Source organism: Equus przewalskii, chromosome 28 (genome assembly GCF_037783145.1).
Source record: "Equus przewalskii isolate Varuska chromosome 28, EquPr2, whole genome shotgun sequence".
NCBI classification, from domain to species: domain Eukaryota; kingdom Metazoa; phylum Chordata; class Mammalia; order Perissodactyla; family Equidae; genus Equus; species Equus przewalskii.
Genome location: NC_091858.1, coordinates 6,521,744 through 6,544,259, shown reverse-complemented (window position 1 = coordinate 6,544,259; position 22,516 = coordinate 6,521,744). Strand labels below are relative to the sequence as shown.

Sequence of the window (22,516 nt, the reverse complement as noted above, 5' to 3'; positions counted from 1 at the left end):
CTGACTCACTGTCTATGGGAATAACTGTACTGCTGGCTCTCTGTGCTGTTCTTTATGGTTTATAATGTACAAATAAATTTAGATAAGACCATCTCAAAATAATGCTGTCTGTTTTGCCCTTTTTTTTCTCCTGAGGAAGATTCCCCTTGAGCGAACATTCATGCCAATCATCCTCTATTTTTTAGTATTTGGGCCACCAGCCAGCGTGACTGCTAACCGCAGTGGAGGTCCGTGCCCAGGAACCCAACCCGGGCCACCGAAGCAGAGCGTGCAGAACTTAACCACTAGACCACTGGAGCTGGCCCAATAATGCTGCATTTATTAATTCTGAAATTAATCCCCCTTGGGTGGGGTTATGAACAAATACCCTTCCTGTATAATTTGTTGTATGCTAGTTCTAGTTCTATGTTCTAGTTAAAAAGTTAAAGCGGGAGTTAGAAATGCTAATCTTCCAATTAACATGTGACTGGTGACCAATGATAGAAAGTTTAAAAAAGAAAGAAAAATACTGAAGGATCAGGAAGAAAGAACTGATCTTGGAAAGACCTAAAATTGGGCCACTTTGGCCAAGGAGAATTTGGATGGACAGGGCCTAGGAAGGGAAGTTTACCAGAGAGGTAATTTGGAACAATCCAGAGAAGAATCCACAGTACAGAGTTAAGTAGAGCCTAGTTTGCACCTGAATTTGAGAAGTTACAGCTAAAGCCTAGCTGGATGGGACAGATTTTCTTCTATGGCTGAGATGGAGCAAGTGAGCTAGCAGCGTATGAGAAAGGCTGCTCTAAACACGGGATTGTGTTTGAATGAAATACTGACTATGTACTTGGCTATCTGTGGTATGAGGCTTTGCCTTCTGTAAGTGAGTTTATCGCAAGAGGCTGTTTAACAGAAGGAGCTCTAGAGAGAAATTAAGGTAAGGAAATACAATCTTAACATTCATAAGAATGTCCCTTAATTTCCTGAGTGGTAATGATCGACACACACTTGGAACCCTTCTCTTTGAGGATCCCTTAAGCTAGTTATAGCAGAGTCCCAGATAAACCTGCCTTTATTTTGATTTTTTCTCTTCCAACCTAAACTGGTCTTTTCTTTTTCTGTCACTCTCCTTTTCGAAACTAAGCCCTCCTTGTACTTTTCCAGTCATCCAGTGCTCTCACCACTGCACTTCCCTCCTCTAAGGCCTCAGTTCCTCAGTGTGTCCTCAGTCTCTGCCATATGCAGTCTCTCCCTCCACCGGCTTCTTCCTCTCTGGCTTCAAACAGACAAGTCTTTTCTTGCCCTGAACACCTCTTAGGAAATTTCCTCTTCGTGATACAAGCAGTCTTAGTGGTTAGAACGCCTTTCACTTACCCCCCAACCTCAAATCAGTCACCAAGCTTTACCAATTTTTTTTCTTCTTATACACCTGCTTGTCCTTTCCATTTTATTAATATCACTCTAGGTGAGGCCTTTTTTACCTTCTGCGGGAACTGTTACAAAAGCCTCTTATATACATCGCTTTTTCTAACTTCTTCCTCCCTTCAAACCCATCCTATCACTAAACTTACCATTGTAACCATGTTTCTTTTCCTTCAAGGAGTTCCCATTACCCACAGAAAAAATCCAGTTCCACCTGGCATGTAAGGGCTTCTTGTACTTCCTGCCTTTCAAGCCTTGTTTTTTTACCATATGCCCGACAAATCGTCTCTCCTGGACAAACTGGTTTATATTAGTTTGCCCCTCTGCCACCTAGTTTGAGCTTTCTCATCTAACTCTGGAAAAGAAAACCCACTCATCTTTCCAAATCCACTTCATGATTTACATCCTTGAAAAATCTTTCCTAACTCCTAAATCTGAAGTTACTTCTTGGGCCTTTAAACTCTTATAGACTAATTATCCTCTGTAGGATTCGTTGGGTAATGAGGCAAGTAATGTTTTGTGACTTGTGTTGTCTTCTGGAATAATTATTTACATTTCAAATTAATCTTTTCATACCTTCTGCCTACCCTTTCCAACAATGTTATTGGCAGTTTAAAGAGATATTTAAATATAATTTAAATACAAATATTTAAATATAACGATATTTAAAGAGACTGTTTTGTCTTCTTCCATACCTGGCCTGGCATACTCTATAGGTGTTCAAAAACTGTAAGAATCTGGCCTGGACAAGATGCCAATAAGAACCTTCTAGATGCTGAATTATCCGTTATAATCAATAATGTCTTATTAAATATTTGTGACAGAAAAATCCAGGTATTTAAAAATATAAGCCCAGTTCTGGTTTTGGTGACCTTTTGAAGTGTTAAGAGTGTATTAATATATTAACATTGTTATCTCACTTGCACCGAGCGGAATAGTCGCTGTTAATTCACTTCTCATGAAGAAGTCGTGTTCAGAAGTTCACTGATCTGTACAACTGGCTTTTCTGCAGATCCTGTCTACCTTTCATGACCAACTACAGCTTTCACTGCAACGTGTGCCATCATAGTGGGAATACCTATTTCCTCCGGAAGCAAGCAAGTAAGAACAGACTCTGGAGTACTGCAAAAGGGTGGTCCTCTGGTTAGCTGAAAAAGAAAAGGAATTTGGGCTTAGCAGGATCAGGAAAGCTTTGCCTGGTAGCTGGTAGAAGTTATGTTGGGGTTTACCTCTGAATAATTGCTATTGTCCATTTCAGATCAAATGATGACTCTACTTTTTGCTGCTGTAGCTGTTAATTTGTGGACCATCTAGTTGACTATTGTTTTGGTAATAGGAATATAATACTATAGATACCTTTTTCTTCCTTTTTGTTTTTGATAGACTTGAAGGAAATGTGCCTTAGTGCTTTGGCCAACCTAACATGGCAGTCCCGAACGCAGGATGAACATCCGAAAACCATGTTCTCCAAAGATAAGGTAGAGATTGCATGTTAATATAAGTATGCCAAAGAATCAGGTGGGACTTCTAAATACACTCTTTAACAATAAGTACTTTTCCCCCAATTTTTATGAATATATGACCGTAGATTCAGTGATTGCTTTGTTCCTTTTTCATGTAATTTATTAACTTCTTAGTGTTTTCATATTGTGTCAGTTGGCCTAGCTATTAGTAGGATGAATCCTTAAATAGTTTTGGTTGGCTTTATAGAAGCAAACAACTGTCCATCTCACAATTAATAATCAGATCTTGAGGTGCACCTTCTCAGCCTGGTTTAGCAGTTTTTAGAGATGCCTATCACAGATTTTGTCAGGGGGTAGAGGGGTCATTTTATACAGCCTTTTATTAAACAGAATTATCCTTTATTATTAAACTGGAAAACCACATGACTAAAGTCAGGACTCAAAATTAGATGATTAGCCCATCCATGAGTCTTTCCTACTTTGATTTATGGTAAGAAATATGAGAATTAAGTAAATTTTAAAATGACAGAATTTACCTTGTGACCTAGTATATGTATTCAGTCTACGCACTTTCATTTAAAACAAAAGTTTCACCAAACACTGCTTACCCTCTGATCTTTTCCCTCTGCACTCTGATATTTTCTGTTCTAATCAAGGCTAGTTTTGACCTACAAAATTGATTTTATAACCTTCTAACTTTTTGTGAGCTACACTGTGAAAGACACTGGTGGAGGATGTGTAGTGAGACTGATTTAGTCAGAATCAGACTGGCAAGGGCCTTTTCTAGTAAACAGAGAAGTTAGGACTCAATCCTCCAAGCTGGAGGAGTCAGCAGAGAATCCCCTCCTACCCTTTTTTTCCTGGGTTAAAAGTGCTTTAAATAGAGGTGTGCTATGATCAGAATTGTTTTTTCTTAGTTTATTCTTTCCCAAATTATTATTTTGAATTTTTCAAACATACAGAAAAATTCAAATAGTACAATGAACATCTGTTTATTCTTTACCTAGATTTGCTGATTGTTAATATTTATCTCCCCATATCTATATTTTCCCTCTAAGCCATATGAGACTAAATTGCAGATACTATACTTTACCCAGTATTCTCCCATAACCACAATATGATGATCATACTTGAAAAATCTATTGTTGATGCAATACAACTATCTAATATATACAGTTTATATTTTTTATATACAATATATCTGTATATGTGTATGTTCTCAGTATCATTATTGTCTTAATATCCTTTATAGCTTTTTCCTCCATCCAGAATCCAATCAAGGATCACACATTACATTTACTTGTGATGTGTCTTTTGTCTCTAATCTTGAACAGTTCTTTTACTTATTTTACTTTTTTTTTTTGGTCTGCTATGACATTTAAAATTTTGAAGGAAAAAGAAATGCTTTTGAAGAGCCTACACAGTTGTTTGGCATCATACTCCTCGATTACATTTATCTGATTGTTCCTCCTGATTAGGTTCAAGTTAAACATTTTTGGCAAGAATATTATGCAGATAGGGGCTGGCCCCGTGGCTGAGTGGTTAAGTTTTCGCGCTCCACTTCAGTGGCCCAGCGTTTTGCCGGTTCAGATCCTGGGTACCACTCATCAAGCCATGCTGAGGTAGTGGCCCACATACCACAACTGGAAGGACCCACAACTAAAAATATACAACTATATACCAGGGGGCTTTGGGGAGAAAAAGGAAAAAATAAATAAATAAATAAATAAAAAGAAAACAGCAATTCTGAAACTTAAAAAAAGAAGAATATTATGTAGGTAGTGTGTATTTTTCCATGTATCACAACAGGAGGCATAAAATATTGGTTTGTTTTCTTACTAGTGATCCTAAATTTGACGACTTGGGTAAAGAGGAGGTATCAGCCAGATTTCTCCACTGTAAAGAGATCTTTCTGCTTTTGTAATTATTATGTAATCTGTGGCAGGATACATTGAGATTGTGTGAATGTCTTGTTTTGTAACCCTTTCAAGCAGTGGTGTTAGCAACCACTGATTGTCTAGCCTGCATTGGTTAATAGAGTGGTCAGTGTAGAACAGAATACATTTATTGCTTGCAGTTCTCTGCAGAGTTTTCCTTTCCTCCCGTCTTTTCTTTCTTTCTTTCTTTTTTTAAATTATCGCTGTGGATTTTTGGATTTTTATGGTCCACCACTGGATTTCTGATGCTGAGATTTGACCAGTGTAGCCTCATCCGGACTCACTCCTGGAACTTTCTGATATGTGCCTATCAGTTTTTGAACTTTTCCTTACTTTCCGGAACAAGAGAATATTCCAGGATGCCCTTGTACTTTCTCTGGTTCACCCCTGGTTCCTTTTAGTAAAGATTTGGTTTTCATGGAACTACCTCTGGTGAACTGTGGAAGAATTGTGTAGAAAGGGGAAAGTTGATGCCAGTTCAAGCTCATGCATTGTTTTAGCCATGCCAGTAAGAACTGGCGAGGACCGCAGTCAAAGCAGTGGGGATGGAAAGGAGGCCAGACCGGTGAGAGCTTTCTGAAATAGTAAAATTCATTTGGTGACTGGATAGATGTAAAGTTTGTATAAGAAGAATCAAGGATGATCCCATGGTGTCTTATCTTATGATTCTGGTGATGGGTGATTCTGAGTTTTAAGAGCAAGAATAGAAGTCTGCAGAGCAGATTTGTGAGGGAAGATACAGAGTTCCGTTTTAGTCATAAGACATTTGAAGTGCCTGTAGGATGTCCAGATGGAGATGTCTCAAGCAGGTACAAACAGGAGCTCAGGAGAGAGAATAATTTGGGAGCATCTTCCAGATGCAACTAAGACAATGAGGCAGGGGCCGGCCCGGTGGCCCAGCAGTTAAGTGTGCACATTCCACTTTGGTGGCCTGGGGTTCGCTGGTTTGGATCCTGGGTGTGGACATGGCACAGCTTATCAAGCCATGCTGTGGCAGATGTCCCACGTATAAAGTAGAGGAAGATGGGCACAGATGTTAGCTCAGGGCCAGTCTTCCTCAGCAAAAAGAGGAGGATTGGCAGCAGTTAGCTCAGGGCTAATCTTCCTCAAAAAAGAAAAAAAAGGGAGAATGGGGCAGATCTTTTCCCTCCAGCTGGATGGCTAAGATTTGTATATAATTGTTCGAAATTCCCCACAATCTTTATGTTGTTTGCATGCAATTGTTTTTAATCATTAAAAGATTAAGCATGGATTTTCTTTTGATTCTGACAAGGTCTTTGAAAATGCTGAAGTTTCCTGTCCCTTTTTGTGAACATAACTTTGAAAGCAACTATAAAAGTCTTAATATATTTTATTTTAAAAATTAGGATATCATACCATTTATTGATAAATACTGGGAGTGCATGACGACCAGACAGAGACCTGGAAAAATGACTTGGCCAAATAACATTGTTAAAACGATGGTAAGTAGACTAAAATTGATTAGACTTGACCTTTAGAAAGCCGGTGTTCTTTGTAAAAATTAAATTCTGTTTAGTCTCACTGAAATAATGTGGTGACTAAGAAAATGAGAACAACTTAGTATTAAATCTTGGAGAGTGAAACGTAGCTAATTGTGAATTTTAATAGTTTTCACACAACAAAATTAGTAAATTGCACATTGTCTTAAGTGAACATCACCCATGGTAGTTTTATATATGACACTGAAACCTTTGTCCACTGCACTTTTCCAAGTATAATTTTATATTGAAATTGGAGACAATTTTTTAATTTGATTTGAAAAAACAAAACAAAACCAAATAACACTGTTCTAAACATTGTTGTCCTTAGAATTAAAGAGAGCACCTGTGGAAAAGTCAGCAGCAAGCTGTTAACAGTGCTTATCTCTGGGAGGTCAGGGGTTAGGTGAGGATCATGAAGGACTTTGGTTCTCACTTGCTTAAGTTTCTCTGTGTGGATTTTTTGATGGTCATGTATTAATTTTCTCATCAAAGGGAAAAATAATACTGTCTTTTTTGGAGGTTACACCTAGGAATTAAGAGTTGGTGATTGATCATCCATTCAGTACTTCTTTAGGTATAAAATTTCCAGTAATACTAAAATACTGTTTCCTTTTAGAGTAAGGAAAGAGATGTATTCTTGGTAAAGGAACACCCTGATCCTGGGAGTAAGGACCCAGAAGAAGATTACCCAAAATTTGGACTTTTGGATCAGGTACATTAATATGCTTTATATTCCCCTTTGATTTCAAGCCACTTGAGGACGGGGAGTCAATCGGGTTTTGTTTACATTTGTATATTTGTCACATATAACACACGGCCATTACATGTGCATAACATGGTGGGCTCCCAGTAAACAGTTACTGCTACATGTGGAAAGAAAGAGCACTCACCTTAAACCAAGAGACTCATGTTTTAGTTCTGGCTCTTCCCCAAAATGTTCTAGCTTTACGCATATCATTTTTATCTTTTTTAACTTTAGTTTCCTCACTTGTAACAGAAATACGCCGTTCCAAGTTATTTCTAATTTTCTTTCCATCTCAAATTTTGTTGTTAAAAATATTTATTATTGTGAAGAAAAACTTGTTTTGAAGAAGAGTCTGTGTTGTGCATCTAGCATAACACGAAGAAAAAGATTTCCACTCTTTATTCATGGCAGGGTCACCTTTGGCATCCCAGGAGGTTATATCTTTCAGCTGTGCCTTAAAATGTTTGATTTGTCATCATTGAAAACTCGAGGGTTGGGGCTGGCTCTGTGGCCAAGTGGTTAAGTTCGCGCGCTCTGCTGCAGGCGGCCCAGTGTTTCGTTGGTTCGAATCCTGGGTGCGGACATAGCACTGCTCATCAAACCATGCTGAGGCAGTGTCCCACATGCCACAACGAAGAATATACAACTATGTACCAGGGGGCTGTGGGGAGAAAAAGGAAAAAATAAAATCCTTAAAAAAAAAAAGAAAGAAAACTCAAGAGTTCGCATAGAAATTTAGATTTGTGTTTTTTCTTGTGAAATGACAAGATCTGGGTACACAGCCTGAAGTCCCACGGGAAGCTGAGTAAATGAGACTTGGGTACTCTCGTTTGCTATTGTCCCCTCCATGACCCCTCACCCCTGGTTGATTGCCATTTATCGTCATTCTTAAACCACTTTGATCCTTACACTTGTCCTGCCTCACACATGTTACTTGCTGATCCCTGAAGCATCCACTTTGGGACCCTTGCAAGTTTCCGACTCTTTAGGATTGTCAGTTTCAGTTCCCATTTATCCTGGTTTTTTCAAGCATTGCCAGATTGGTTTGATTATATAGCCTCCCTTTGTAATTGAGTATTTTTCCCTTTAGGATCTTAGTAACATTGGTCCTGCTTATGACAACCAAAAACAAAGCAGTGCTGTGTCTACCAGTGGGAATCTAAATGGTAAGTGTCTAAATGTCTCAGTGATGAAAGATTTGTAAGCTTTTGAATCCAAATGTGCCTAGAGTTGGGCCTTCTTGGGTGGACTCTTAACTGGATATTTACTAAGATGCTTTAAAGTCCAAAACTCAATTTTTAGGAGCTAGCCACGGATTTGACAAATGGTAGTGGAGAACTTTTTGTCACTTTATACCACAATTTGGTCTTAAGTGAAACAGATTTAGCATAAAGCAAGGTACAACTTTAAGGTCAGATTTACTGTGTTTGTGTTAGTCTCCCCATCTGTATCCTCATAACTAACACTTAATTTAGAATTCAGTTGCTCTCCACTCTTTTTCCTTAATTCAGCTGTAATTTAACAAACTTCCTATACTCATCTTCTAATTTGTCTTGACCTGAAACTTCAGCTTATTCACATGACAGCATTTCTGTATTGATCACCCGCTGTAGCACGTTGTTCTGTCAGTAACCCTTCTAATAGCAGGAATGCCATTCACTACTAATGGTAAACTAATGAGACTTGGGGTAGCTTGGGAGATAGCTAGCTTCTCATCTGACACATGGCATCATTAATTTGTCGAGTGGTAGCATCTTAAATATGTAATCATTTCCACTGTTATTAATATTCTAGGATGGGTTGGAAATAGCTAAGTGTATTTTATCTTTTTACACCATTTTTTCCCTTTTAATTGTTAAAATTTGACAAATACATGGTGCCACTTCTGTTCTTACAGGTGGAGCCTCTTTTGGAGGTGAATTCCTCCTCTGTCTTCTTTCAGCCTCTCAGACTTAAGTATTTTGTGGTTTGGAAAATGCTTTTTGCTGAGTTGTGGTAGAAGCTAAAACTGAATTAAAATTTTAAAGCATTGTGAAAATGGTGGCAATAGCACTTAATATAAAACAGTAGTTCCAGTTTAATGTTAGTAATTCAAAGCTTATATGTCGTCATATTCTGCCTAACACGGCCAGCAGTCCTCTTAGTATTGATTGTTTTGTTCAAGATGGATCTAAAACTTCTCTTAAAATAGTTAAAATATAAATGACAATTAAAAACATTAATGGTTTTTTGATTTAGTAACTTAAACTAGAGATGTTGATATTGTAATAGTTTAACATTAAACCTTTTATGAGAAATAGGAATAACACCTGATGTGTTCATAAAAGGAAGTTCTGCATATATCTGGTCTTGTCTGTGCAGTATATGACCTGCCCTCAACGTCTTGATCCTTTTTATTGCAGCAGAACTGCTGATAATTTTCAAGCTTGCCCCAAATTAAGATACAGTACTCTATGCAGTTGTTTACGTAAAGGTGTTTTCCTGCAGTTCAGGGACATTTTCTAGAAGACAAAAAAACAAACTAATTGAGAGGAATGACAGAACCGGACAAAAATTTCAAAGTACCTATTTCAGAAATACACGAGGTAGTATTCCTTGTGGCCTTAGCGTGTAGCTAAATTTTTTTGTGTATAACATATAAATTGTCTATTGATATTTGCTCTTAATTTCACAAGCCAGGTTAGTCTAACCTGAATTTTATGCATTGGCACAATCTTAATCATTGTTGTGAAAATTACCTACTAAATTTAAAGCCCTCTTTCTTACTTATGTCATGCGCAACCACAGCACTGGAGAGAAACACCTTTTGAGTACTTCTGTTTTTGTTTTCCATGTTTGACGCACTGTTGTCTTGTTGGATATTCCAGTTCAGTGCTTTAGCAGATATTGTGCCTTTACTCTATGGAATATATTGTGTGTAGTTCAAGCAAATGAACATCTACTCACAGTGAGGATATTCTCTCTTTATGGATGTTTGTATTGATTTGGGTGGAAGAAAACTTTATCCATGCAATTGTTTGTAGCCATGGATGTTTGGAATCTGAATGAGTGAGAATGCATTTGTGTCACATCCTCAGAAAATGTACTGGTAGTGCAGTTCATTAAGAAAGGAAGGTTGCAAATGTAACACAGGGATCGTTAGGGCAAGGTTCATTTGAGCTTACTGCCAGAACCCAGTGTTCTGGGCTGCGAGACACTCAGCAGACTCATTCAGAACCAGGGTGAAATCCAGTATGCTTTCAGCAAGGAAATCCTCCTATGGTGTTACACAAATGCACGTTGGGAGTGTTAGTCCCCATGGAATTTCAGGCTCCACATGGTGCTTCTGTGACAGCTCATTGAAAGTGATCTGCCTTCTCTTCAAAGGGGGGATTGCAGCAGGAAGCAGTGGAAAAGGAAGAGGAGCTAAGCGCAAACAGCAGGATGGAGGAACCACAGGGACCACCAAGAAGGCCCGGAGGTGGGCAGAACACCCACCCCCACTTACCACTGTTAGAGGTTTCTTGGCTGGCAAAGTCTGTGAGAGGGAAAAGAGCCCTACTCTTCAGTAGCTCAGGTGTCTGAGGTTACAAAGCCTGGTCGTTTTTCTCAAATCTTGTGTGCTTTGAGGGGTAAAATAACCCCTTGGCTCGGTGTCTGTTTCACAAACTTGTTACTACATAAAACAGCCCTAGGGCAGCAGCCTGTGGGGATTCACCTGGGGAGTAAAGTTCTGTGAAGGCACCTTGAGAAAGGATAGTATGGGGAGAGGGAGTGAAACCAATGTTGAGCGTTACCTCTTTTACTTAAACTTTCCACCTCTCGCCTCTGGTACCTCTTCCCTTCCTTTTCAATACGGAGGTGATGAAATCCAGGGCATTTCTTATTTAGACGGGCAACAGACAGTAAGTGCTCATATCCCTGAGTTTCTGTTCATATGTTTTAATAATAAATATACTAAAGGAAATCACCCTTGTTTCTCTTCTCCCTTCTTCCCAATGATGTACTAGCTCAGTTTCATAGATGTCCCTATGGACTAAAGTAATTTATCCTTTTTTGCCTGCAGAGGGCAGGATGGCCTATTTGAGTAATGAAAAGCAGTTGTGAAGTTGTCTGTGTTCTGGCCAAAGCGTAGTAAATCAGAGGGCTTTCTTACAGAGTTGAAGGCAGTTGAGCTAGAGGGGGTTTAGTTTCTTGATTTTATTTTTTCCTTTCTGCAGTGACCCTTTGTTTTCTGCTCAGCGCCTTCCCCCTCACGGTTACCCCTTGGAACACCCGTTTAATAAAGATGGCTATCGATATATTCTCGCTGAGCCTGATCCCCACGCCCCTGATCCTGAGAAGCTTGAACTTGACTGCTGGGCTGGAAAACCTATTCCTGGAGACCTCTACAGAGCCTGCTTGTATGAACGGGTTTTGTTAGCCCTACATGATCGAGGTATGTACGGTGTTAATGTCGTGTCAGACCTGGTGTTACTTTGAACTGTCATCATCTTTGTCCAGTCTAGAATTAGATGTACGTGCCAGTCCATTACCACTCCCCCACCGCCCATGTCTAAGTAGACTGTCAGAATGTACAAGAAATAATTTCCTTCTTTGTCTCTTCCTATAAGCTCTAGCCATTTTTATATATATGGTTCTTAAAACTTTCTATTTTGGACTAAGTTTAAACTTACCAGTAAAGTTGCAAGAATAATAGTTTCCGTATCTCTCTCATCAAGCTTTTCCTAGTGGTAACATCTTATACAACCGTAGTACAATTTTCAAACCAAGAAATTAACATTGGTAAATGCTATTAATAAAATTAAAGACTTTATTTGAATTTCACCAATTTTTCCACTAATGCCTCTTGTTTAGGCACTCACATTGCGTTTAGTTATTTCCTCTTAGTCTCGTGCAGTCTTTAACAGTTCTTGAGTCATCGCTTGTCTTTCATAACCATGACACTTTTAAGTGTATTAATCAGTTATTTTGTCAGATATTTCTCGGTGAGGGTTTGTCTGACTTTTTCTCATGATTAGACTGAGGTTATACATTTTTTGGAAGAACACCACAGAAATAAGCCCTTATTGCATCATCTCATAGGGTTCATGATGTCAATGTGTCTTTATTGGTTATTTTAACTATGATCATTTGGCTGAGGTAGTTTCTGCTGGCTTTCTTACTGTCTTTCCCTTCATAGTCAGTAAATATCTTGGGGAAAGATACTTTGAGGCTTTTATGCAAATGTCCTGTTTCTCTATTAAGTTTTGCTCACTAATTTTGGCACCCATCAGTGGATCTTGTCTGCAAGAATTATTGACGTGATGTTGGCCTGACGATTTCTTTTTCTTTCTTCCCTTCTCCATTTATTATTTAATCGATTATTTATATCAGTGTGGACTCATAGATATTTATTCTGTGGGATAGAATTTATTTTATTGCTCAAATTATTCCAGCTTTGGCCATTATGCCATTAGCTTCTTTAGGTTGGTTCCTGTGTTCTTTCAATAAGCCCCACCTTTTTTTTTTTTTCTTAAATACTTCCTTACTTTCTGGCATCACAAGATGTTCCTGGCTCATCTTGTGTTTTCCATGCTTCAGGCCAAAAATCAGCTATTTCTGAGGAGCCCTGCTTCCTTTAGTTAGAGAATGGTGTTTAGAAATTAAGGTCTAAGCATAGCTGTGCTCACTATTACTGTTACTGGGTGTGGCTTCTAGACTCCCTCAGTGGACAGAGGTAGGAGGTGTATGTGTGTCTACTGACTGACACACCTGTACACGGCTGTGCTGAATTGACACTGATACCTTGGAGTCCAGTCAGACACCACACCTTTCCTTATTTGTAACTTCTTTCTCCAACAGTGAGAAAACTGACTATAGTTATCTACCGTATATTTACTTATTGATCATTCCTAATATGCACATAAAGTAGTTTCAGAATTGCCAACCCCGTGAGGAGCATTCACTGACTAGATGGCAGCAGCTCTTTTGGTCTATAGCCTGCCGGTTTCCCCATCAAGACAGACACCGTTAACTCAGGTTAGTTGCTTCTTCCCGCCTCCTTCAGTGTGGTTATGTTTTCGTTTGTAATACAGTTAGGTTTGTCTGTTCGTGTTTGTCTGCCACTTGGGGTTCTTAGGAATTATCTGTTAGTGTGGTTCTACTTCCCATTTTTCTATTAGGATTTTGGTCCTTCGTCCCTTTATATAGTAGGGATATTAGCCATTTTGTCGGTTGTCTTTTGAGTTTGTGACTCTTTTTTGTCATACTGAAGTCTTTTTAATGTATAGTAGTTCTTTTAATGACATACTTTATTCAATTATTGACAAAATAGCATTCATTATCTTTTAGAATGTGAAGGGGGGGCCGGCCTGGTGGTGTGGCGGTTGGGTGCGCACATTCCGCTTTAGCAGCCTGGGGTTCGCCTGTTTGGATCCCAGGTGTGAACATGTCACTGCTTGCCAGGCCATGCTGTGGTAGGCGTCCCGTATATAAAGTAGAGGAAGATGGGCACAGACATTAGCTCAGGGCCAGTCTTCCTCAGCAAAAAGAGGAGGATTGGCAGCAGTTAGCTCAGGGCTAATCTTCCTCAAAAAAAAAAAAAGAATGTGAAGGGGGATTTAAATAAGCCAGTTACTTTTAGACAAGTGTACCTCATGAATTTTTGTTGTTTTTCTGGAGTATTAATGCAAATTCCAGATAGCATATTACTTCACCCATAAATACCTCAGTATTTATCTCTAACAAAGATTTTTAAAAACATAACCACTATGCCATTATCATACCTGAGGTGAATAATAATTCCTCAGTTATCTAATACCCAGACCATACTCACATTTCCAAGGGTGTTTAAAATATGCCTCTTTCAGCTATTTCTTTGAACTGGATCTAAACGGGTCCATGTGTTTAATAGATTTGGAAGCCCATTATTTCTTGATTTAATGCCAAAAACTGTAACATTTGTATTGATGCTAGTCATTTGGAAGTCAAGTAATGTAATCCCGTGGTGCAGTGTCCATTATGTATGGATTTGACTCCTATTAGTGACAAGCATACTATGATAGTAGGGAAGGGCCAGGTAAGTGACTTCAGGGTTTCAGAAGTAAGACTTAGCGCTGTTGTTCCAGTACACATAATAGCTATAATTCTGGAAGGAACAGAAAATGAGAACACTGGCCCTTAGCAGAACTTGTTTAACTTAATACGTAGGATAGCAATAGCTGCCTGCTGTTTATGCTGAACCTTCTAAAAATTAACAATGAATCTATAATGTATTGTTCAAACTTCTTAGGTTGAATTATTCTCAGACTTATAAAAAACTTGTCAGAACAGTACAAAACTTTTTTTTTCTGAACCATTTCAGAGAAAGCTGGCATGGCACCTTCTCCCCTTTGAGAACTTCCAATTGTCTGTTTCTTACAAACAAGGACATTCTCCTTGTGTTAGTTATCTAGTGCTGTGCAACAAATTACCGTAAAACTTAGCAGTCTAAAACTACAAATGTTAGTTATTTCCCACAGTTTCTGGGGTCCATCTGGGAGCTGCTTAGCTATGTGGTCTGGCTCAGGAAAACTCACAAGATTTCAGTCTAGCTCTTAGCTGGGGCTACTGTCTCTGAAGACTTGACAGGGGCTGGAGGGTCTGTTTCCAAGATGGCTCACTCACTTGGCTTTGACAGGATGCCCGCTATGTGGGCCTCTCCAAAGACTGCTTATTTCTTCCCGTGAAGCTAATTTCTCCCAGAGAAAGTGATCCAAGAGAGAGCAATAAGGAGTTTGAGTACTTTTTTTTTTTTTTTTGGTCAGGAAGAGTGGCTCTGAGCTAACATCTGTTGCCAGTCTTCCTCTTTTTGCTTGAGGAAGATTGTGGCTGAGGTAACATCTGTGCCAGTCTTCCTCTGTTTTGTATGTGGGATACCACCACAGCATGGCTTGATGAGTGGTGTGTAGGTCCGCACTGGGGATCTGAACCTGTGAATCCTGGGCCACTGAAGCAGAGCATGTGAACTTAACTACTATGTCACCAGGCTGGCCCCTTTTTTGATCTTTTTTTGTGAGGACGATTAGCCCTGAGCTAACTACTGCTGGTCCTCCTCTTTTTTGCTGAGGAAGCTTGGCCCTGAGCTAACATCTGTGCCCGTCTTCCTCTACTTTATATGTGGGATGCCTACCACAGCATGGTGTGCCAAGTGGCGCCATGTCCGCACCCAGGATCCGAACCAGCGAACCCTGGGCCGCCAAGAAGCAGAACGTGCGAACTTAACCGCTGTGCCACCAGGCCAGCCCCTGACCTATTTTTAAAGTTAGACAGTTGCTTCAACTTTGTTAGAGTGAGTCACTAAGTTCAGCCCATGCTCAAGCATAGGGAAATTAGGCTTCACCTCTTGAAAGGAAGACTATCAAAGAATTAGTGGATAGTTTTTAAATTTTCAATCTCACAGAACCAATATATAACCATCAGAATCAGGAAATTAATATCTAATTACTACCATCTGACCCTCGGATCTTATTCAGGTTTCTCCAGTTGATCCAGTAATGTCCTTATAGCAAAGGATCCAGTTGAGAATCACATGCTGCATTTAATTGTTATGTCTCATAAGTCATCTTCAATCTGGAACAATTTCTCCATCTTTCCTAGATTTTGATGACCTTGACACTTTTGAAAGTTAGAGGCCAATTAGTTCATAGACCATCCCTCAGGTTGGGTTTGTCTGGTTCTTCATGATTGGATTCAAGTTATGCATCTTTGACAGGAATATCACAAAAATGGTACTGTGTTCTTCATATTGTATCCTGTCAGGTGGGACATGATCTTAACTGGTCCCATTACTGGAGATGTTCACTTCGATCATTTGGCTAAGGTGGTATCTGCCAAGTTTATCCACTGTGAGTTACTTCTTTTTCCCTTTTTGTGATTAGTGTTTTGTGAGGAGGTGAACCGTTTAATATCCTATTTTATCACGGATACTTGACTTACTCAGCCCCACCTGATGACTTGAGGACGGAATTGCTCAGGAGGGGATAAAGGAAGAAGTCTTTGTATTTGAGAATGTAGAATTTGCCACAGACCTAAGAAAGTTCTGTTAAACAACATGCATTTACTTGAAGGAGGTAATCTTTGTAAGAGCCCCTATGGTGTAACGGAAGGAGTGCAGGGCCAAGGTTCCAGTCAGCCTCTGCCACTCAGTGCAGCGTGATCTTGACAGCCTCCTGATCTGCTTCTCCATCTGCGCAGTGGAGACGGTGCTGGGGAGGGTTAGGCGAGTTTCTCTGTCCACCTAGCTACCTGTGAAAGTACTTTGTAAATCGTAAAGCCTTTTATAAAAGATAATTTTTTTTTTAAAGATTGGCACCTGAGCTAACAACTGTTGCCAATCTATTTTTTTTTTTGCTTCTTTTTTGCTTTTTCTCCCCAAATCCCTCCAGTACACAGTTGCATATTTTAGTTGTGGGTCCCTCTAGTTGTGGCATGTGGGATGCTTCCTCAGCGTGGCCTGACAAGCAGTGCCAGGTCCGCGCCCAGATCCGAACCGGTGAAACCCTGGGCCACCAAAGCAGAGCGCACGAACTTAACCACTCGGCCACAGGGCCAGTCCCTAATTTTTTTTTTATTAAGGTAACATTGATTTATAACATTATATAAATTTCAGGTGTACATCATTATATTTCGATTTCTGTGTAAACCACATCACGTTCACCACCCAGAGACTAATTACCATCCATCGCCATACATATGAGCCCTGTCACCCCTTTCCCCCTCCCCTCTTCTCCCCGATAACCACCAATCTAATCTCTGTATTTATGTGTTTGTTTGTTGTTGTTTTATCTTCTACTTATAAGTGAAATCATACAGTATTTGACTGTCTCCGTCTGACTTATTTCATTTAGCATGGTATCCTCACAATCCATCCATGTTGTCACAAATGGCAAGATTTCATCTTTTTTAATAGCCAAGTAGTATTCCATTGTGTATATATACCACATCTCCCTTATCCATTTGACCCTTGATGGGCACCTAGGTTGCTTCCAAGTCTTGGCTATTGTGAATAATGCTGCAGTGAACATAGGGGTACATGTATCTTTATGCATTTATAAAGTTTGTGCTTCTTCCAGTAGAATTTAGACAACTTCCAGAGTGTTACAAACACTGTATCAGATGCTTTTTCCTCAGTTAGTGGGATTGGAGATGTTTCTATGTTGATAAAATCAGCCTGCACAGCCTAGAAATACTCTCCCACCTGTCATCATTTTTTCCTTCACTTCCAAGTCACAATATCCCTTCCAATTGGTTTAGATTGTCCCCTTATCTTACATAATGGCCTTATAGTAAAGTACGCAAAGGTAGAGAGATGAATACAATGAATCTGCATATACTTTTCACCTAGATTTAACAATTATCAAGATTTTGCCATATTTGCTTTATCTGTTCCTTTATTTCTTTGTTTCTTTTCTGAATTTTTAAGAAGTAAATCTCACTCTATATACTCTAAAAAATATGTATCTCTAAAAAGTGTGGTTATTTTATTTTATAACCACAATGCTATTATCACACTTAACAAAATAGGTAATTCCTTACTATCATCTCATTTTAGTCCATAATCAGATTTCCTTGATTGTCTCACATATTTTATCTCCCCACAAAATACTTACTAATTACAAAGGGAAAATACTAATTTTATAACGGAGAAATGTAGAAGGCAGCACCCTAACCGGGCGGTCCAAGTTTAACCTTACCATTTTGACATCATGTGCTCTATGATGTGATACACTTAGGAGGCCCAGCGTTGCTTCAGTGGTGTTTCCAACAGAAAAGCATAACCTGCACTTAGCCAGGAGGAAACATCAGACAACCTGATTAAGAGATATTCTACAAACTGAAGTGACCAGTACCCTTCAAAGTGTTGGGATCATGAAAGACTTGAGGAGCTGTCCCAGATTGGAAAAGACTAAGGACATATGACAACTAAATGAAATGTGGGATCTTGGATTAGATCCTGGAACAGAAAAAGAATATTATTTGAATATTTGGCTTAATTTGCAGATGATCTATATTAGTTAATAGTATTGTATCAGTGTTAATTTTCTGGTTTTGCTAATTGTATTGTGGGTATGGATGGTATTAACATTTGGGGAAGCTAACTGGTGGACATATGAGGACTCCACTGTTTTTGAAAGTCTGGGAGTGTTTCAAATAAAAAGTTAAGTCTTTTAAGGGATGGTTTATTCAAATCAGGATCCGAACACATTACAGTCGTTTTATCGCATTTGAGGGAATAGACAGTATAATTAGTTTTAACCTGTCATCTTAAATATAATCACATTTAGTAAAAACTAGATTACCTAACAGCTTTCTTCCTTTTTCTTTCTTTCTCCTTCGTCTGCATCTTATGTTTGAGATTTTTAAACTCCTGAAACAATATTTCAAGTTCGTCACCTGATATTTCTGATTTTTTGTTTTGTTTTATTGGAGTGTAAGAGACTCACAGTTTTGTGACAGTTGTCTCCAAGTACCTCAAATAGGTTGCAGGCCTTTGTTTTAATCTCCATCACCACAGCTCCCCAGTTGAAGATCTCTGATGACCGGCTGACTGTGGTTGGAGAGAAGGGCTACTCCATGGTTCGGGCTTCTCATGGGGTACGGAAAGGTGCCTGGTACTTTGAAATCACGGTGGATGAGATGCCGCCGGACACTGCTGCCAGACTGGGTTGGTCCCAGCCATTAGGTAAGCTGGAGCTGTAACGTGGCCATTGCAGTGGGTGGAGAGGTGTAGAGCATCTGGCTAAGCTTCATGACCTTGGGGCTTATTGGATTGTGGGCATAAAATTCAATTCCTGAGGGTTTAGGTGGCTTGTAATTCCTAGGAATATTTTTATAATTCTTTGTTTGTGAGAACTAGTTTGTTAGCAATTTTACAAAATTGACAAAAAAGAAAAAACAAAGAAAAAGGAGTAGAATCTTTTCCTCTGCAATCCAGAGTTGACCTGCAGTCCTCTGATTTCCTGTATATCTTTCTATTGGGACAGGTAACCTTCAAGCTCCCTTAGGTTATGATAAATTTAGCTATTCTTGGCGGAGCAAAAAGGGAACCAAGTTCCACCAGTCCATTGGCAAACACTACTCTTCTGGCTATGGACAGGGAGACGTCCTGGGGTTTTATATCAATCTTCCTGAAGACACAGAGACAGCCAAGTCACTGCCCGATACTTATAAAGATAAGGTGAGTTTGTGCTCCCGAGCAAGTCCTGGGTTGGAGATCTGAGGCAGCCAAGGCCTGCACCTGTGGCCTGTATGTTCTCTTGTGATGCTGACCACCATTCACATTTTTCCCAACATTTTGTTATGAAAATTTTCAGACAGCAAAGTTGACAGCATTTAAAAGTGTCCAAACACCCATCACTTAGATTCTACCATTAACATGTTATCTGTTCATTCCTCCACTCATCTATCCATCCATCCATCGATCCATTCTTCTTTTTTAATGCACTTCAGAGAATACTGCAGCCATCAGTACACTACCCGCCAAGTACTTCAGGATACATATCATTAGCTGGAGTTCAACCTTTGTTTACTTTTTTCTTTTGATATAAAATTTACATAAAATGAAATTTACAAATTTTAAGTGTATATTCACTGAGTTTTGAGTTTGATCCAAACTGCTATTGAGATGTAGAATCTTATTACCCAGGAATTCCCTTATACTCTTTCTCAGTCAGTCCCACTCCCACCCCCATAGAGGCAACCACTGTTTTGAATTTTTCCCCCCATGATAATTCCAGTCCATTAGATTGCTTGTTCTTGGATTTACACAGGTGGAACCATGCAATGTGTAGCCTTTCGTATCTGGCTTTTATCGTTTGGCATCATGCTTTTGAGATCCTACCATGTTCTTGCACGTATCTGTAGTTTGTTCCTTTTTACTACAGAGTAGTATTCCCTCGTGTGATTATACCATAGTGTGTTTATCCATTTTCCTTTCTTTTTCCAGCTTTATTGACACATAGCTGTCCGTTTTCCTCTTGACGGACATTTGGGCTGTTTCGAGGCTGGGATAAAGCAATGGAGTTGCTTTGAACAGTCCTCTACAAATCTCCTTGTAAATGTGTTTTTGTTTCTTTTGGGTCAGTACCTAGAAATGGAATTACTGGGTCATAGGGTAGTTATGTATTTAGTCTTCTAAGAAATTGCCAAACTCTTTCCATTCCTACCAACAGTGTAGGAGAATTTTAGTTACTCCATGTCCTTCTCATCATTTGTTGTTGTCTGTCACCTTAGTTTTAACCATTTTGATGGGTGTGTAGTAGTATCTCCTTATGGTTAAAATTAGCATTTCTTTGATGACTAATGGTACTGAGCAGTTTTTCATGTGCTCGTTGGCAATTTGTAGCTCTTCTTTTGTGAATTTTCTACTCAATTATTTTACCTTTTTAAAAAATTGGGTTATCTTCTTATTGAGTTTTAGGACTTCTTTGTATATTCTGGATTAAAGTCCTTTGTTAGAAATGGCTTTTAAAAAAATCTTTGTTTCAGGGCCAGCCTGGTGGTGTCATGGTTAAGTTAGTGTGCGCTGCTTTGGCGACCCGGGGCTCACAGGTTTGGATCCCAGGCACAGACCTACATACCACTCATCAAGCCATGCTGTGGCGGCGTCCCACATACAAAATAGAAGAAGATGGGCACAGATGTTAGCTCAGGGCCTATCTTCCTCACCAAAAAAATATATATATTTTTTTCTCCTTGTCTCTGACTTTTCTATTCATTTTCTTAGTGATGTCTTCTGGTGAACTGAAGTTTTTAGTTTTTATGAATGCTACAAAATTTTTCTTTTTCAGTTAATATTGCTTTTTATGAGTTAATAAATCTTTGCATACCTCCAAGTCATAAAGATATTCTCCCATGTTTTTCTTCAAAAATATTATGGTTTTAGTTTTTATATTTAGGTCTCTGATTCACTTGGATTAATTTTTGTGTATGGTGTGAAGTAGGGGTCAATGTTAATTTTTTTTTAAATTGGATAGCGTATGTCCTCCAAGTTTGTGCTGATAAAAAGCAGCCTAAGATCCCATTTCATTGCTCCTCCTGCCATCTAGAATCCTTTAATGTATACCACACTAATGCCTGTTCTTATCAGAAACAGAGGTCTACAGTTACCTCAGAGGATACTGTAGGAATGTTTAAGATTATTTCCTTTTTCATTTATATTATAAAAATTTGTTTTCAATTTAATAAGCAATTTATGAATATGTTCATACAACAGAATAATATGAATCTGTTCAAAAGCCACATATTTAATGATATAAAATGATCTCCAGTGTATATTGTTGAGTGAAAAACTCAAGATGTAAAACAGAATGTGTGGTATGCTACCACTTGTATGCCTTTTTTGCTTGTTTCTTTGTGTTTTTTGTCTGGTGTGTTTTTTTTCTTTGTGTATGTTTTTCAATTTTGAAGATTTAATATATGCCTAGACTTTCTGGAAGGATACCAGGACACAGAACAGTGATTGCAAAAGGAAACTGAGCGTTGAGGGATATGGTGACAGGAGAGAGACTCTTTATGTTCTTGTATAGCATTTGTTTTCACTTCTTGTGAGGAAGATCGTTGATGAGCTAACGTCTGTGCCAGTCTTCCTCTGTTTGATGTGGGATCCCACCACACTGTGGCTTGACAAGCAGTGCTAGATCTGCACCTGGGATCCGAACCTGCGAACCCCAGGCTGCTGAAGCAGAGCACGTGAACTTAACGACTACGCCAGCGGGCCAGTCCCTGACTTTTTTTTCTTACCATGCTTAATAAATGTATGTGCTAAGAAATTCAAATTTAAAAAAATTAATGTCATATATTTATCTGGGGATGAATGGTTAAACAGACTCTTGGGAACAAGCAAGAAAGGGGTGACTCAGAGACAACCTGTAAGAGAAACAAGTAGAGAACTAGGAGGGAAGGAAGTAGCCCTCAAAATATTTTTATAGAATAGGGGATTTTAGGCTCAGTAAACTTGTCATTGCTTTCACTGAGATTATTGAGGGGAAAAAAACTATGAATTAAGTTTAGCCACTTTTATGAGTTTTTGCTGTGGTAAGAATGTATATGTATTTATATATATGTTTCCTCACAAATATTCTTAGTAAAGGCCTTTTTTGAAAATGTTTAACAAACATGTAGCATCTGGTACTTTTTAAGAAGCACATAGTTGTTCAAAGTCTAATAAAACTAACTAAAGATTTGAAATCTCTGTTGCAGAACAGAAGGACTCAGTGCTATTTGTGTGAATCTGACTATTTTTTCCATGATGTAGCTGATGCTTCAATTTTTTTCCTTTCTTTCTTGCTCGGTTTTTAAGGCTTTGATAAAGTTCAAGAGTTATTTGTATTTTGAGGAAAAAGACTTTGTGGATAAAGCAGAGAAGAGCCTAAAGCAGACTCCTCATAGTGAGGTGAGTCGTGGTCATAAAAATGTCAGAACTAGAAGACTTTGAAGATTGGCACCAAGCACCTAATTACAAAAGTAAGG

The 22,516-nt window shown here is 38.9% G+C and overlaps 1 protein-coding gene across 23 annotated transcripts in view; it reads left to right on the top strand.

The window, feature by feature from the left end:
* Window positions 1–22,516, top strand: part of ASH2L (ASH2 like, histone lysine methyltransferase complex subunit) — a 32,555-nt gene that overhangs the window by 5,265 nt on the left and 4,774 nt on the right. For 7 of the 23 annotated variants that reach the window (XR_011534366.1, XR_011534365.1, XR_011534364.1 and 4 more), the window contains exons 4-14: window positions 2,411–2,499; window positions 2,782–2,876; window positions 6,166–6,261; window positions 6,917–7,012; window positions 8,136–8,211; window positions 8,943–8,960; window positions 10,412–10,505; window positions 11,245–11,462; window positions 18,561–18,728; window positions 19,030–19,223; window positions 22,347–22,439. Coding sequence is in view for 17 of the 23 variants with exons in the window: in XM_008507160.2 (XP_008505382.1) it covers window positions 2,411–2,499; window positions 2,782–2,876; window positions 6,166–6,261; window positions 6,917–7,012; window positions 8,136–8,211; window positions 8,943–8,960; window positions 10,412–10,505; window positions 11,245–11,462; window positions 18,561–18,728; window positions 19,030–19,223; window positions 22,347–22,439 (1,237 nt within the window). In the remaining 6 variants the exon portion in view is untranslated. The remainder of the gene's footprint in view (window positions 1–2,410; window positions 2,500–2,781; window positions 2,877–6,165; window positions 6,262–6,916; window positions 7,013–8,135; window positions 8,212–8,942; window positions 8,961–10,411; window positions 10,506–11,244; window positions 11,463–18,560; window positions 18,729–19,029; window positions 19,224–22,346; window positions 22,440–22,516) is intronic. The other 16 variants (XR_011534369.1, XR_011534368.1, XR_011534367.1 and 13 more) reach the window with 3 other exon arrangements.